Source organism: Camelus dromedarius, chromosome 11 (assembly GCF_036321535.1).
Source record: "Camelus dromedarius isolate mCamDro1 chromosome 11, mCamDro1.pat, whole genome shotgun sequence".
NCBI lineage: Eukaryota > Metazoa > Chordata > Mammalia > Artiodactyla > Camelidae > Camelus > Camelus dromedarius.
Genome location: NC_087446.1, coordinates 30647438 through 30661572, shown reverse-complemented (window position 1 = coordinate 30661572; position 14135 = coordinate 30647438). Strand labels below are relative to the sequence as shown.

Genomic DNA, 14135 nt, shown 5'->3' with positions numbered 1-14135 from the left:
TGCCATTGTAGCGATAATTAATGCCTCTACGATGTTACATGATCATCCTTTCTTTTTAGTGGTTGGAATAAACTAAGTTCTCGTCTCTTAGCAAGTTTGATGGCTGTGATACTGTACTCTTGTCTGTAGTCACCACACTGTGCATGAGCTCTCTATTCACTACTGGTTGTAAGTTTGTATCCTTAAGCATCGTTTGTCCTATCCCCCGACTGCCCATCGCCTGGTAACCACCGTTTTGCTTTCCATTTTTACAAGTTTGACTTTTGCAGATTCTACATGTAAGTGAAACCTTACACTGCTTGGCTTTCTCTGACTTATCTCGCTTGGCACGATGTGCCTGAGGTCCCTCTGCAGTGTCACAAATGGCAGGATAGCCTTCTTAGCCATTAGGTTCACCAAGACGACAGTTACAGTGTGAGCTGGGCTAATCAAAGACAGTCTGAAAAGCGGGGATAGAATTTTACCTCTGCCTGGAAGGACGGTATGTTAACTTGCTAGGGCCACTGTCACAAAGTACCACAGACTGGGTGACTTAAACAACAGAAATGTAGTTTCTTACAATTCTAGATTCTGGGAGTCAGAGATCAAGGTGTCTGTGTCTTCTGAAGCCTCTCTCCTTGGGTGGAGGTGGTGTTCGGCCCCATGTCTCTGCATCATCCCTTTGTGTGCACCTGTGCCCCTAGTCTCCTTTTCTCATAGGTCATGTTGGACCCGGGCCCACTCATATCACCTCATTTTACCTAAGTGCTTCTTTAAAGACCCCGTCTCCAAACACTCTGGGATATGGGGGCATTAGGACTTCACACGTGAGTCTGGGGAGGAAGAGTTCAGCCTGTAGCCCACGGGTAGGACTAGGAAGGAAGAGAGAAAAGGCACGGTGGGCTTGCATTTGTTATCATCTCGGCACCTGTATCGTTTCCTGTTGCTACTGTAATAAATTGGCACAACTTGATTAGCTTAAACAACGCACATTCACTTCCTTGCGGTTCTGGAAGTCCTAAAATCAAGCCTTGGCAAAGCTCCAGTCCTTGCACAGGCAATATGTGAGAATCCATTCCCTGGCTTTCCCCAGTTTATAGAGGCTGCCCGCGTTCCTTGGCTCATGGCCCTCATTCCTCTGCTTCTGTCATCACATCTCCTCTGTCTCTGAGTTCCCTGCCTCCTTCCTATAGGGACCTTGTGATTGCATTGGCCCTGCCCAGTTAAGCCAGGATAATCTCCCCATCTCGTGATTCTTAACCTAATCAATCACACCTGCAAAGTCCTTTTGCCGTGTAGGGTAACATTGTCACAGTCCCAGGGATTGGGACGTGGACATCTTCGTGGGGGCTATCATTTCGTCTACCACAGCACCCCTCCATTCTTCCCTGCTCCAACCTTGAAGATCTCGCGGGGAGCTATCCATCCTCGTGCCCCACCAGCATGGTTGCATGACCCCAGCTGCCCAGTCCAAGTTTTCTGAGGGATTTCCCTCTCGAGGGGCAAAACAATGCAGTGCGAGCGTGGAGCTGGCGGAGACCCAGCCACGTACAAAGTCGAAGTCTTAGTTGCACTTGTAAAGCTGGAAACCGAGGTGTGAAGCGGACAGATGGAGAGTCCTGGCAGTGTTTCCATCCCTGGTTCCAGTTGTTCTGAGCCCAGCAGGTTGGAAATCAGTACGTCCTCCATTCAGTTTGTTTCAGTTGGGTTTGTCCCTGGAGATCAAGATCATCTTGACATGTACAGAGGCAGTTCTGGATGAAGGCCCGGCAGTGGGGAGGAGTGGGGAGACACAGGCTCAGAGGTGGACCTGTCTAGAGGCTCATGAGGCTCAAGCTTCAGGGCCACTCACTCACACGAATCTCTCCACGGCCCAGGGTGGGAGGCACGTTCATGTTTTTGCAAAATTTTTAGGCGATGCATTAGCTGCAATTATCAAGACCACATCAGTCTCTTTCCATTTCAACCTCCCCTCTATTAAATCCTTCCTCTCCCTGGTTTTGACATGACTAAAGGCATTTTTGAAAAACCAACTAGAGAAATTGAGTGGAGGATACATTTACTGTGTGTAAAATGGGATATTTTTACGTGACTTCCAATTGTTTTAATCTTGCTTGTTGGTTGGGTGGAAGAATGGTTTTTAGGAATATTCCCACTGTCCTGACTTGTCGGCCTGGTGACAAGAAGGGGCGGGGCTAGTGGTCATTTCATGATACGACTGTGGCCCATGCTTCTTACCTCCAGAAATCTGTGGGGAGTGGAGGAGAAACAAGTTGGAAACGTACAGAGCCAAAGATTGGCCTTGTTGAAAAATTCCTCCAGTTGTCAGATATGTAAAATTATAAGATGGAAGATGGAATTCTTGACTTTTGGTCAAAATTTAAATTCTCCCCTGTGGGAATACACCGGATAAAAGCGATATAAACATACTATACGTTTTTTTCCTCTTTTGATGGAAATTTTGCAAAATGGAATTTATCAGAATTCTTGTGGATTTAATCACGTAGGATTTAATCAGTAGTGAGGATGTCTGTGTGTAAAGTCACATGATTGATGGCTCCTAATGTATCGGACTATGTCTTAGCGAGACATTACCAATTACAGGTTATAAAGCTAAAATAAACTTCTCTAACTGATCAACCATGCTAGATGAACACCTGAAATCTCTTTCTGTTCCCTCTGTGGACAATGATGTTTCCAACTTACTGTCATATGAAGAGACAGTCACAGACTGTGCAGCCCAAAATTAAGGAAAATAGAATTTTAGAAGTATGTCAGACAACCAATGGACACAAACTCATAGGTTATTTTTCTATATGTTGTGTTTTTTGTGTCAGTTTCCCAACTTTGTAATTGGTTATGATTTATTTCCCCCTTCTATTCACTTTCATGTTTAATTTCATACTTGCCATTCTGCAATCATGTTCTTTAAAAGCGTGAACACCGTTCAGGCCCAGAAAACCTGGAGGAGTCCCAGTGCTTTGGCTACAGTGCGGAGGTGGGCATGGCTGGCCGAGCAGAGGCCGAGAACTGGGCCCTCGGGACCGAAGCGGCAGGAGGGAGGTGGGGGAGGTGAACGCGGTGAGGGGAGGGCGGGTCCGTCCAGGTGGATGGTGCCCGGAGGGTTCTGGTCCTGGCGAGTGACATGTGAGAAAGGCTCCTTTTCTCTGGGAACTGATGCTTTCCAGCTGCTTCCACCTCCTGTCCCTGTGCTGAGGGGAGAGTTGATTAAAGACTGAGATGGGTGGTACATTCTGGAATCCTGAGAGTCAAAAGTGTCACTCTCTGAAACAGAGTTCTAAGAGCTGACATCAAACAGATGAGGGTTCTCACAGTTTCAGTGCTTTCCAAATCTCTCAGGATTCCTCAAGGAATCAAGTAGACTCTCATCGGAAGTTGAGAACAGATCCTAAACCCCCATCAGGGAAGCACCAATTTAAATTTAACTGAAAAAGATGTGATTTAATTCTGCTAATCATATAATGACATATGATAAAATGCTTAAAAAGCAAATTAAAAGGTGGCAGTCACACACATCCATACACAGATGCATAAAGTAGACTGAAAATCTAAAAAAGCAGAAAACATACAATGGTTTGTGTCCAAAGACAAAAGACATAAGGGGAAAATATTTGTAACTCATATCATAGCTGAAGATTAATTGTCCTAATATGTTGGAGGTCCTATAAGTCGATTTTTCAAAAAGACCAGCAGCCTAATAGAAAAATAGGCAGTTCATGAGAAAGGAAATACAAATGCCTCTTAGAAATACAGAGAGACATTAAACCTTATTCACAATGAGAAAATGCAAAATACGATACCCTTGCAGCATCACTTTTCCACCGTCAAATTGGCAGAGATAAAAGAAAGCCTGTAAAGATGTGAGGAAACAAGCTTTCTCAGAAACTGTCGGTAGGAGTGCAGATGCAACTTCTGTGGAGAGCACTCTGGCAATGTCTCTCCAGATTACCGGCACATATATATCCTCTGACTCAGCAATCTGACTTCTAAGAATTTTTGCAGTAGAATTTATGTGGTCACATACCATGGTAGGATAAGATATAAGATGACTGGCAACACTGTTTGCAATAACAAAAGATGGGAGACAACCCACAGGTCCATCTAGAAGAGACCAGAAAAATAAATTACTTTATGTCCATACCTTGGAATATTACTCAGCTGTAGAAAAAAATAAGTTTATTCCATGAACTGATATGAAATGATCTTCAAGATACATAAAGTGAAAAAAGCACAATATAGAAGAAATAAAGTGCTCTATTATAACTGTTTTAAAAAGGACAGGTGGGAGGAATGTAGCCACGTGTGTATTGTTTGAATAAGTATAATGTACTTGTAAAGAAACACTGGAATCTCATACATCCATTGCCTCCAGAGAGGAGCTGTGGGTGCCTGGGGGATGAAGAAATGGGTTAAGAGTCTCAGGCCTTCCTGAAAAAGAGTGGAATCACAGGAATTGGGACCTACTCAGCAAATGTGAATTGAGGGCTGGCCTATGGCAGGCATGGTGGCAGGTGCCAGGGACACAGCATTTAGCAGAACAGACACAGAGCTTACTCCCCAGTGAATGAAACAGGCAATGAGCAAAGAAAACATAGATGGACAGATGGAAAGGGAGAAAGAGAATGAAGTACTTTGAAGAAAATTTAAAATGTTTGGTGGAGAGTAAATGCTGGTGGCAGATCTATTCTTATAGACAGGGTGATGAAAAAGAAGGTCTCTTGTCACCCAGATGTCATGTGGAGCATCTGGGGCCCTGTGCAAAGGCCTCAAGTGGGTAGTTTTGAGTGGGTAGCACAGAGGCCAGTGGGGCTCAGTGGGGAGGGGGCATGACAGGTGGCGGAGACATGCCCCCCATTTCACAGCTGTGCAGCCTGCCTGGTCACTAGGGGATGGCGCCAGCCCCTCAGGGTTCCCCAGGGAAGACCAGCCCCCTTTCTGACTTTGGAACAGGACAGCTCCAGCTTTAGAACTGCGGAGGGTAAACAGATTGGTACATTTCCACATTCTGGAGTCACGTCTATCTTTTTAGCCAATGCTTGGAAAGACTTTTCTCTGAAATAATCTTCCAGGACCAAGGCATCCCTTAGATAACTCCAGTACCACATCCCAAACGTAGCATTTGGCCCCACAGCTCAAAAGCAGCTCTCCATTCTCCTGGAGAGCCTGTGTGTCTTGGAAGGAAACAGATATAAACACCTCTTCCATTTTTGGCTAATCCTGAGCCTGTGCGTTCCAGAAGGAGTCACAGACGAAACCGCCTTCTGTGCTTCTCTTCTGAAAGATGGCTGGGCCCCCGGGGGACCGCAGCTTCCCCAGTGGGTGCATATTCTCTGTATGACATGTGCTATGTAAACTCCCCGATCACACTGGGTCCTCGCGCTTTAAGACAACAAATCCCCAGGGGAAGGGGGCTGCATCTCGCATAATTGGACAGTTGGCTGTATCCAGAGAGAAGTGTTTGCATAGCACATTGAAAACCAGCCCAGGGGCCCACATGTTTGCTCAGCATCCACATGGCAAATAGTAAGAGCCTCCCTTGAATGTAGGGGTCACAAAGGGATTTTCTCAAATCTAAGCCAGCCGCAGGGGTGATGGCTCATTCAAAAGGCTGCAGTGTAGGAAAGGGTGTTCTGGAATATCGGTGCCAAGGCTCAGCTCATCTGAGATGGACATAAAGCATCTTTTCTCTGTCATTTTGCTTTTTAGCAGCAGAACTGACCCTGGAATACTGAGGGGTCCTAAGCCTGTTTCAGGGTCCAGGTGTCTGGAACCAGAGCCCAAAGGCCAGCTGTCGGGAGCAGGGGGTGGGAGAAGGATGGAAGCCCCCTGGCTGTGCTGAGAACAGGACCCAGCGCTTTATGCACATGATTAGTGATGAGGAGCTCGTTGCCTGGCAACAGAAACCCCCTCCCCCTTCTATTCAGACCCCTCGGGCTGCTAGTAATGTTTGGTGACATTTTTCTTTTCATAGCAGAGACAGAGTCGCCCCCTTAATTAGCTGAAGATGGTGCCCACCCCTCCTTTACTGGCTTATTGATCAGACTCCTGATTAGAAATCATCCCCTCAAAGCATTTAATTATTAATTGCACATTAATCATCGCTGCGCCAAGATAACCCCACAGATAGCTGTTCCTCTGAGTGAAGAGCTTAGACCAAGACCTGACACAGAGGAAGTGCTATATAAAAATTAACTGTTCCAATATTTAACAGTATCTCTTCTAGGAGATTCCAGGAGTAAGACCCACACTGGGCAGAATTGACTTTTCAAAGAGCTTCTCTGTTTTCTTTCAGACTCTCAGAATGCTCCTGCCAAGAAAATCCTTAGACAGCACCCTCCAAACTGCCTCCTTTTACATATGGGGGAACCAAGGCCCAGCAAGGTGGGTGACTTTGCCAAAGTCACACAGCTAAAGGTGCCAGAGCTAGACCCAACATAGAATTCATGGTCCCGTCTCTTTCCACTATACCCCTGGCTTCTAAATTTAGTGTCGCATAAGGATCTCACCAGGGAGTCTGTCAAAAATGCAGATTTGTGATCATTGATTCTCCCCCACAACACCTGTGTTAGTGTCCTAAGCCTGCTGTAACAAATTACCACATGGTTCATGGCTTCAAACAATACAGGTTTATTATCTACAGCTCTGGAGGTCAGAAGTCCTAAAGTGGGTCTTGAGGTACTAAAAGCAAGATGTTGGCAGAGCTGTTTCTTCTGGAGGCGCTCGGGGCAAGTCTGTTCTTTGTCTTTTCCGGCTTCTCGAGGCCGCCGGCTTTCCTGAGCTCACGGCTGCAGCGCCTGGCTCTGTGCTTCTGTCTCCACCTCTTCTCTGCCTCTCCTGCCTCCCTCTTTCCTTTCTAAGGACCATTGTGATTATGTGGGGCCCCTCCAAGTAGTCCAGGATAATCTCCCATCTCAAGATCCTAAATCTAGTCACATCTACAAAGTCCCTTTTGCCATGTAAGGTCACATGTTCACGGGTCCTGCGGATTGAACATGGCCATCTTTGGGGGTTCATTATTTTGCCTCCCCTTCTGATTCCATCTTCAGGGGCTGGAGCCCTGGAATCTGCACCGTGTACAACTCTCTGCGACTCTGCTGCACTTGGGGAGCCTTGCGTTGCCCCTCCTGCCCTCTCTTGCTTGATTTTTATGAGAAAATGATGCCATTGGCAGGACCAAGTCCTTGTTCCCATTTAATAAGATGAGACATTCAAGGCTGAGAAAAATTAATTTCTAGTCCAAGGTCCCTCAGCTCAAGCTGGAATTGAAGGCCAGACCCCCTGTCCCCACACCCAGTGTCCTTTCCACTGCATCACAGGCACCCGGTTCCCCTCCTGTACAATGGAGGCAAGGTTGTGGAGCCTGCTCCGCTCCTCTCACAGCGAGGACATCAAGGTCCAGGATTGGTCACATGGCCCTGCCAAGGCTCCACTTCCTGGGCACAAGTTAACCGCCCTCCCTCGGGAGGTCCTGGAGAGCTCAGACATCCCCCCCTGCTTTCTGCACCGAAATTTATCCTTACAAGTCTGCTGAGGGACCCTTCTTCCCACAGAGTGAGATTGATGGGCTAAATTAATTTCGAACACATGGGACAGAAACATCTGAGCCTTTTGGTGGATTATCTACACAGAGCAGACTGATGGGAGTTAGGGCTGAGGGGGTGGCAGGCCTCTTCTGTTCACCTCCCTTGAGGAAAAAAATAACAAAGGAGACGCTTGAGTGCTGGTGCGCGCGCGTGCGAATGAACACTAGAGGGCAGAGTTCGTCCAGGAATGGAAGAGCCCTGCTGCTTTCCTCTGGATTTCAGGACGATTTTTAAAGGGCGAGCTGGTAGCAGGAAGAAGGGTCATTGCCTTTGGTACGGCTTTAGTCCATAGGTTTCTAATTGGGCTATTAATCTGGAAATAAGTATAAAATAAGAAACCCAGGGGGTGAGTTGAGAGCAGATGCAATGTGAATTACGAACATCCCATGAATGACTTTTCAGAGGGTCAGTTATCTCCTAATCTTTGTTCTTTAATGTGAATTGACTCCTGACCACTAGCTGGCAGTTTGTCATAAAGCAGTAGGTCACAGTACTGAGAAACACCAAATTCTTTTAGAGTTTTCTAGAACATTATCCCTGCAGCTAGAAAATGTTAAAATATATATATGCAAATTCATGTGATGGTCTGCACAAACAGACACACAGACACTCCCCCTCGCCCCGCTCCCAGGCTGTCTCACCATGTGAATGGAGCAGTCACTGCAGAGGTGGAAGGTCAGCAGCTGCACGCTGATCCCTTGCTCGGGAGTTACTCCCAAAAACACACGCCTTGGCCATCTGCAAGGCAGCGACGCTTGGACATATTTGAATTTACAAGGGCCTGAGGAGAGTCTCTTGTTTAGAACAACAGTGACTACCATATGACTAGAACTAACAACACTGTATTGCATATGTGATAGTTGCTAAGAAGGTAAATCTCCAAAGTCCACATCACGGGTAAAAAAATGCTTGCTAGTATACAAGGTGATCGATGTTAACCAGACTTATTGTGGTGATCATTGCACAGTATATACACATAGCGAATCTGTATGTCACACACCTGAAACTAATATAACGTTATATGTCACTCATACTTCAATTTAAAAAATGGAAAAAACCAACCAAACAAATATAATAATAACTACCATAAATGAGAACTCTTTAGGTACTAGGCACTGGGGTTTTCGTGTAGGATCTCATTTAAGCAATGGAACCCTATAAGATAGATACTATTATTATTATGTTTATTTTACAGTTGAGGAAATTGAAACTAAGAGAGGTTAAGTAAGTTGTCCAAGATTACCCAGCTAGGAGGTTGGTTCTTCCCTCACACTTTCCATTCTAATCTGAGCATGGTGCTGATTTGGTGAGTAGTCTTAGGAAAGTGACTCCTCCTCTCTGTTGAATCTTAGATCTTATAATGAGGCAAATACTTAATAACTGAAGTAGTCAAAATAAATATAACATAACCTCTATGTCAGAGATTTGGGGCATCAGGAGCCCAGATTAACACAGAGTCCAGGGATATCACCAGCCTTGAGATCTGCGGGAACCTGGTGCAGGGGTCATAAGAAGGAAGTTTTCATGGGCTGGAAATGTAACAGACTGGTGTGAGGTGAGTAGGATTATCCTCTTAACCTCCTGGTTTAAGAACATGGATGGATACCTCTCCTGCCCACAGGCCCTATAGTCTGGGGGCTGTCGACTTGCAGGAGGATGGCCGCATGTTGGGCAGAGAGACGTGTGCATTGGAGAAATGCTGTCACCTGGGGGTTGGCTGGAAGAGGAAGCCACATGTTTCTCAAGGGCCCACCAGAAGCTGCCTGGCCCAGAGTGCTAGGACAGGTCCCAGGGCTACTTGGTCAGCCATGGGGACCAATAGTCCTGCCACTGGCAATCACAAAAAAGCATATTCAGCTTTGCCTTTTCTTCCTCTGCGCCCAAAGTCAGAAAGGGACGCATAGGGAGGGCGAGGAGTGGGGGAGAGAGAGAGTAGGCCACGTCTCCAGTCCCCTCCCCCACTCCCAAATCTTCTAAAGCCTGTGGCCTAGTCTGCATTGGAGGCTAAGAGGAAAGCTTTGGATCAAATATAAAATTGAAATTTTAAACTGAACAGCACTGAAACTTAATAACTGGAGAGAAACCGTTTTGATAACTGAAATGATGAAAAGGCATAGAATCAGACGGGTGTGTACATAGCTAATGGAGCCTGCTACCCAGTGGGAAAAGGAGGTGCCACAGAGCAGAACTGATAGATTTGGGGGAGGGAGAATTCATTTCATGTTTATCCCCCCAGAGAACTGGCAGTCTTCACTAAACCTGCTACTCAAAGGAAAATCAATAAATATTACATATTCTGCTGCAGGCAAAGGGGCTGCTGCCTGCCGGTCCTCGCTGCACAGTGACACCCTGCGCCTGCATTAGTGGCGCACCTCTGAGGGGCTTCGGTCTGGCCGGAGTGTCTTGGGCACCTCAGATAATGGTGAAAAAAGCCAAGGGTTTCTTTTCTTGTCCAGATTGTAATTATAGATCTTCTGCTTTCCACAACAAACGCTGGGTTAGGATAGTCATCTTCTTAAGTGCCCTCCCTCTGCTCAAAGACTTCTGCCCTCTGAGAGGTCTGGATTGATGCCCCCATCTCCCTCCTGAACTTTCATAGCTCATCCTGAGCCCTAGGCTTCAGAATGGCTAATACAGTATGAACTTAATTTGCAGAAATAATGATGATCATCTCATCCCAACTATGAGTTCCTTCCACCCCTTGACTGTACGAGATTTGGGCAGTACAAGAACCCATAGACAGACATCAGCAGAAGAAAGGCCAGAGCCCCTAAACAGACCCAAGGACCATATCATAATACCCTCTGTGATAAAAGATGATGTCACCAATCCATGGGAGGGGGAAAGAATAATCCATAAATCGTGCTTGGTTAATTGGTTAACCACATGTGGAAAAACAACCGTTTAAATTCTCACTTCATAACCAATCAATTTCCAATGGATTAAAGACTTAGATGTAATAAATAAAAATAAAAGTGTGGAAGAAAACCTAAGTATTTATGAAACCTTGGGATTGGGAAAGAACTTTACAAACATAATAACAATAAAGAAATCGCATAAAAAAATGATAACTTTGAATATATAAAATTTAAAATACATGCACTTTTAATATTTAAATTATATAAATGCAGTTTAAAAGTATAGTAGTAACATGGCCCATTAATCCCTATTGCACCAGCTGACAGCAAGCCAACAGCCAATACGTGAGTGAGACCTTCCTGGACCATCTGTTCCCTAGCCAGGCCACCAGCTGACAGTAGATGCATGAATGAGCCCAGCCGACATCAGCCATGCCTAGTCCAGGTCACCAGATACATCCTGCTGACCAACAGATTTGTAAGTAACCGTAAATGTTTTGTGGCTTTGAACACTACGTTTTAAGGTGATTTGTTATGCAGAATTAGATAAATGATACAAAAGGAAAATGGCAAATTGGAACAAATCTGTACAAGAAGTATGAAGGATAAAGATTAAAATCTTTAATATGAAATGAGGTCTTATAAATCAGTAAGAAAAGCAACATCTACCATAGAGAAATGGATACAGGACGTGAGGAGACAAGTTGTTAAGGAAGAAACAGAAATGGCTTAATAAACTAATGAAAAAAAGATTAAACCTCACAAAAACAAAAGAAGTGCAATCTAAACATTAAACCACACGTAGGTTTTACTTATTAAATGAACAACAATGTAAAAATATTCGGTCTGAGCACAGTTGTGTGATGGACACTCTCATATCTACAGATAGAAGTACAATTAACAAACCGTTTTTTGAAAGCATTTTAGCGAGATTGAGGGAAAGCCTTCGGGGCGGATGCAGTTGGTTGATGTGGAACATTACATTATTGTTCTCAATTCCTCATTGTGCTCTTTGTGGAAGTTGGTAGTTCTTTCTCCTGGAAGCAAAGTATTACTTTCTTGTAGACTAGATGTTGTGCTTGGCCTTGTGGCTGTTTTGGCCAATGGAGCGTTAACAAATGTGTACTGCAAGCAGAGGTTTAAGCATGCTCTGGTTTCAAGCTTGTTCCCTTGCATCTTTCCTTTTATCACAAGAAGAGCTTCCCCTGTGTACTCCTGTCCCTTCAGTCTGGGCCTCAGAGTGAACACATGGATCTGGGAAGATGGAGATGATAGTGGAAGAATAGCGTTTGGAACTTGCCTGATTGCTACAAAAAAACAGACAGGACAGTTAGGTAGCAAAACCAAAACCCCACAAATTTTTCCAATAAAACCAGGTGTGGGAAGGTATCCCTGTGGACTCTGAAACACAAGCTGGTGAGGATAAATCATTGATAGTCACGAGACTTGTAAAGTATTAGCATCTGTGCAGGAAAAAGCAGTGGGGCATCTGACAAACCTGAGAACAAGAAACCCCTAAAATATCCAACAGGTATTCACTGGCAAGCTCAGCAAGCTAATTTTAGAACAACAGCTGAAACTATCGTGACAATTCCAATTAGCAGGTGAGTGCACAGGCCCACAGTAAGACCTGAAAGGTGTGGAGCAGTCCAGCCCCTGTAAACTCTCAAAACTCACCAGCCTGGGTCCCCTTTCCCTGAGGATACTGCTGGGAGTGGAATTAAAATTGAGCAGAATAGGCACTACAGAGATGAAGGAAAGAAAGTCCAGATAAAGGTGGGTGAGGGGAACATATCCAGGAAATCTTACAAAGTAAGCTATTACATATATATTTATTTATTTTATTGAGTTATATTCAGTTTACAATGTTATGTCAATTTCCAGTGTAGAGCACAATTTTTCAGTCATACATGAACATACATATATTCATTGTCACATTTTTTTCTCTGTGAGCTACCATAAGATCTTGTGTGTATTTCCCTGTGCTATACAGTATAAACTTGTTTATCTATTCTATATATACCTGTCAGTATCTACAGATTTCGAACTCTCAGTCTGTCCCTTCCCACCCGCCTCCCGCCTAGTAACCACAATTTTGTATTCTATGTCTATGAGTCTGTTTCTGTTTTATATTTAAATTCATTTGTCATCATCTTGTTTCTTTTTATTAGATTCCACATATGAGCGATATCATATGGTATTTTTCTTTCTCTTTCTGGCTTACTTCACTTAGAATGACATCCTCCAGGGACTTCCATGCTGCAAATGGCATTATGTTGTTGTTTTTTATGGCTGAATAGTATTCCATTGTATAAATATACCACAATTTCTTTATCCAGTCATCTGTCGACGGATATTTAGGCTGTTTCCATGTCTTGGCTATTGTAAATAGTGCTGCTATTATGAACATTGGGGTGCAGGTGTCTTTCTGAAGTAGGGTGCCTTCTGGATATATGCCCAGGAGTGGGATTCCTGGGTCATATGGTAAGTCTATTTTTAGTTTTTTAAGGAATCTCCATACTGTTTTCCACAATGGCTGCACCAAACTGCATTCCCACCAGCAGCGTAGGAGGGCTCCCTTTTCTCCACAGCCTCTCCAGCATTTATCATTTGTGGACTTTTGAATGATGGCCATTCTGACTGGTGTGAGGTGATACCTCATTGTAGTTTTAATTTGCATTTCTCTGATAATTAGTGATATTAAGCATTTTTTCATGTGCCTATTGGCCATTTGAATGTCTTCATTGGAGAATTACTTGTTTAGGTCTTCAGCCCATTTTTGGATTGGGTTGTTTGTTTTTTTCTTATTGAGTCTTATGAGCTGCTTATATATTCTGGAGATCAAGCCTTTGTCAGTTTCATCTTTTGCAAAAATTTTCTCCCATTCCATAGGTTGTTTTTTTGTTTTGCTGATGGTTTCCTTTGCTGTGCAAAAGCTTGTAAGTTTAATTAGGTCCCATTTGTTTATTCTTGCTTTTATTTCTATTGCTTGGGTAGACTGCCCTAGGAGAACACTGTTGAGATGTATGAGAGATAATGAGACATATGGACCAATGGAACAGAGTTGAGAGCCCAGAAATGAAGCCACAAACTTTTGGTCAATTAATCTTCGACAAAGGAGGCAAGAACATACAATGGAATAAAGACAATATTTTCAGCAAATGTTGTTGGGAAAACTGGACAGCAGCATGTAAATCAATGAAGCTAGAACACTCTCTTATACCATACACAAAAATAAACTCTAAATGAATCAAAGACTTAAACATAAGACAAGATACAATAAACCTCCTAGAAGAAAACATAGGCAAAGCTGTTACATTTTTTGTACTACATGAAACACGACAGAAAGGGTAACTTTGTGAAGTTAAAAAAGTTATCCTGAACAAAGCCTCTTTATAAAAGTTTAGGAAAAACTAAATTCATACAAAAATGATCAACAGGAAAGTATTGAGGTCAAATCTCATACAAAGCTATTCTAAGAAAAATGAGAATGAGGAGCAGAATAAAATCCTTACAGGTGATGAAAGCAGGCCAGATACATTTGCTTAAAAAAAGAAAAAAAGAAGAAGCAAAATATAATCTACTATTTCAGAATGAGCTAAAAGACATTAAGAAAATGATGCATAACATGAAAGACTAAATTATTGAGAAATAGAAAAACTCAGAAATGAAGTGACAGACATCAAGAGAAATA

At 43.8% G+C, this 14135-nt stretch overlaps 2 protein-coding genes across 2 annotated transcripts in view; both read left to right on the top strand.

Moving 5' to 3' along the window:
* TMCC3 (transmembrane and coiled-coil domain family 3) overlaps positions 1–10895 on the top strand; it is a 261506-nt gene extending 250611 nt beyond the window's left edge. The window contains exon 4 of the mRNA XM_064491593.1: positions 10762–10895. Coding sequence (XP_064347663.1) covers positions 10762–10794 — 33 coding nt within the window. The 3' untranslated portion in view covers positions 10795–10895. The remainder of the gene's footprint in view (positions 1–10761) is intronic.
* CEP83 (centrosomal protein 83) overlaps positions 10787–14135 on the top strand; it is a 145454-nt gene continuing 142105 nt past the window's right edge. The window contains exon 1 of the mRNA XM_064491589.1: positions 10787–10919. The gene's annotated coding sequence lies outside the window, so the exon portion shown is untranslated. The remainder of the gene's footprint in view (positions 10920–14135) is intronic.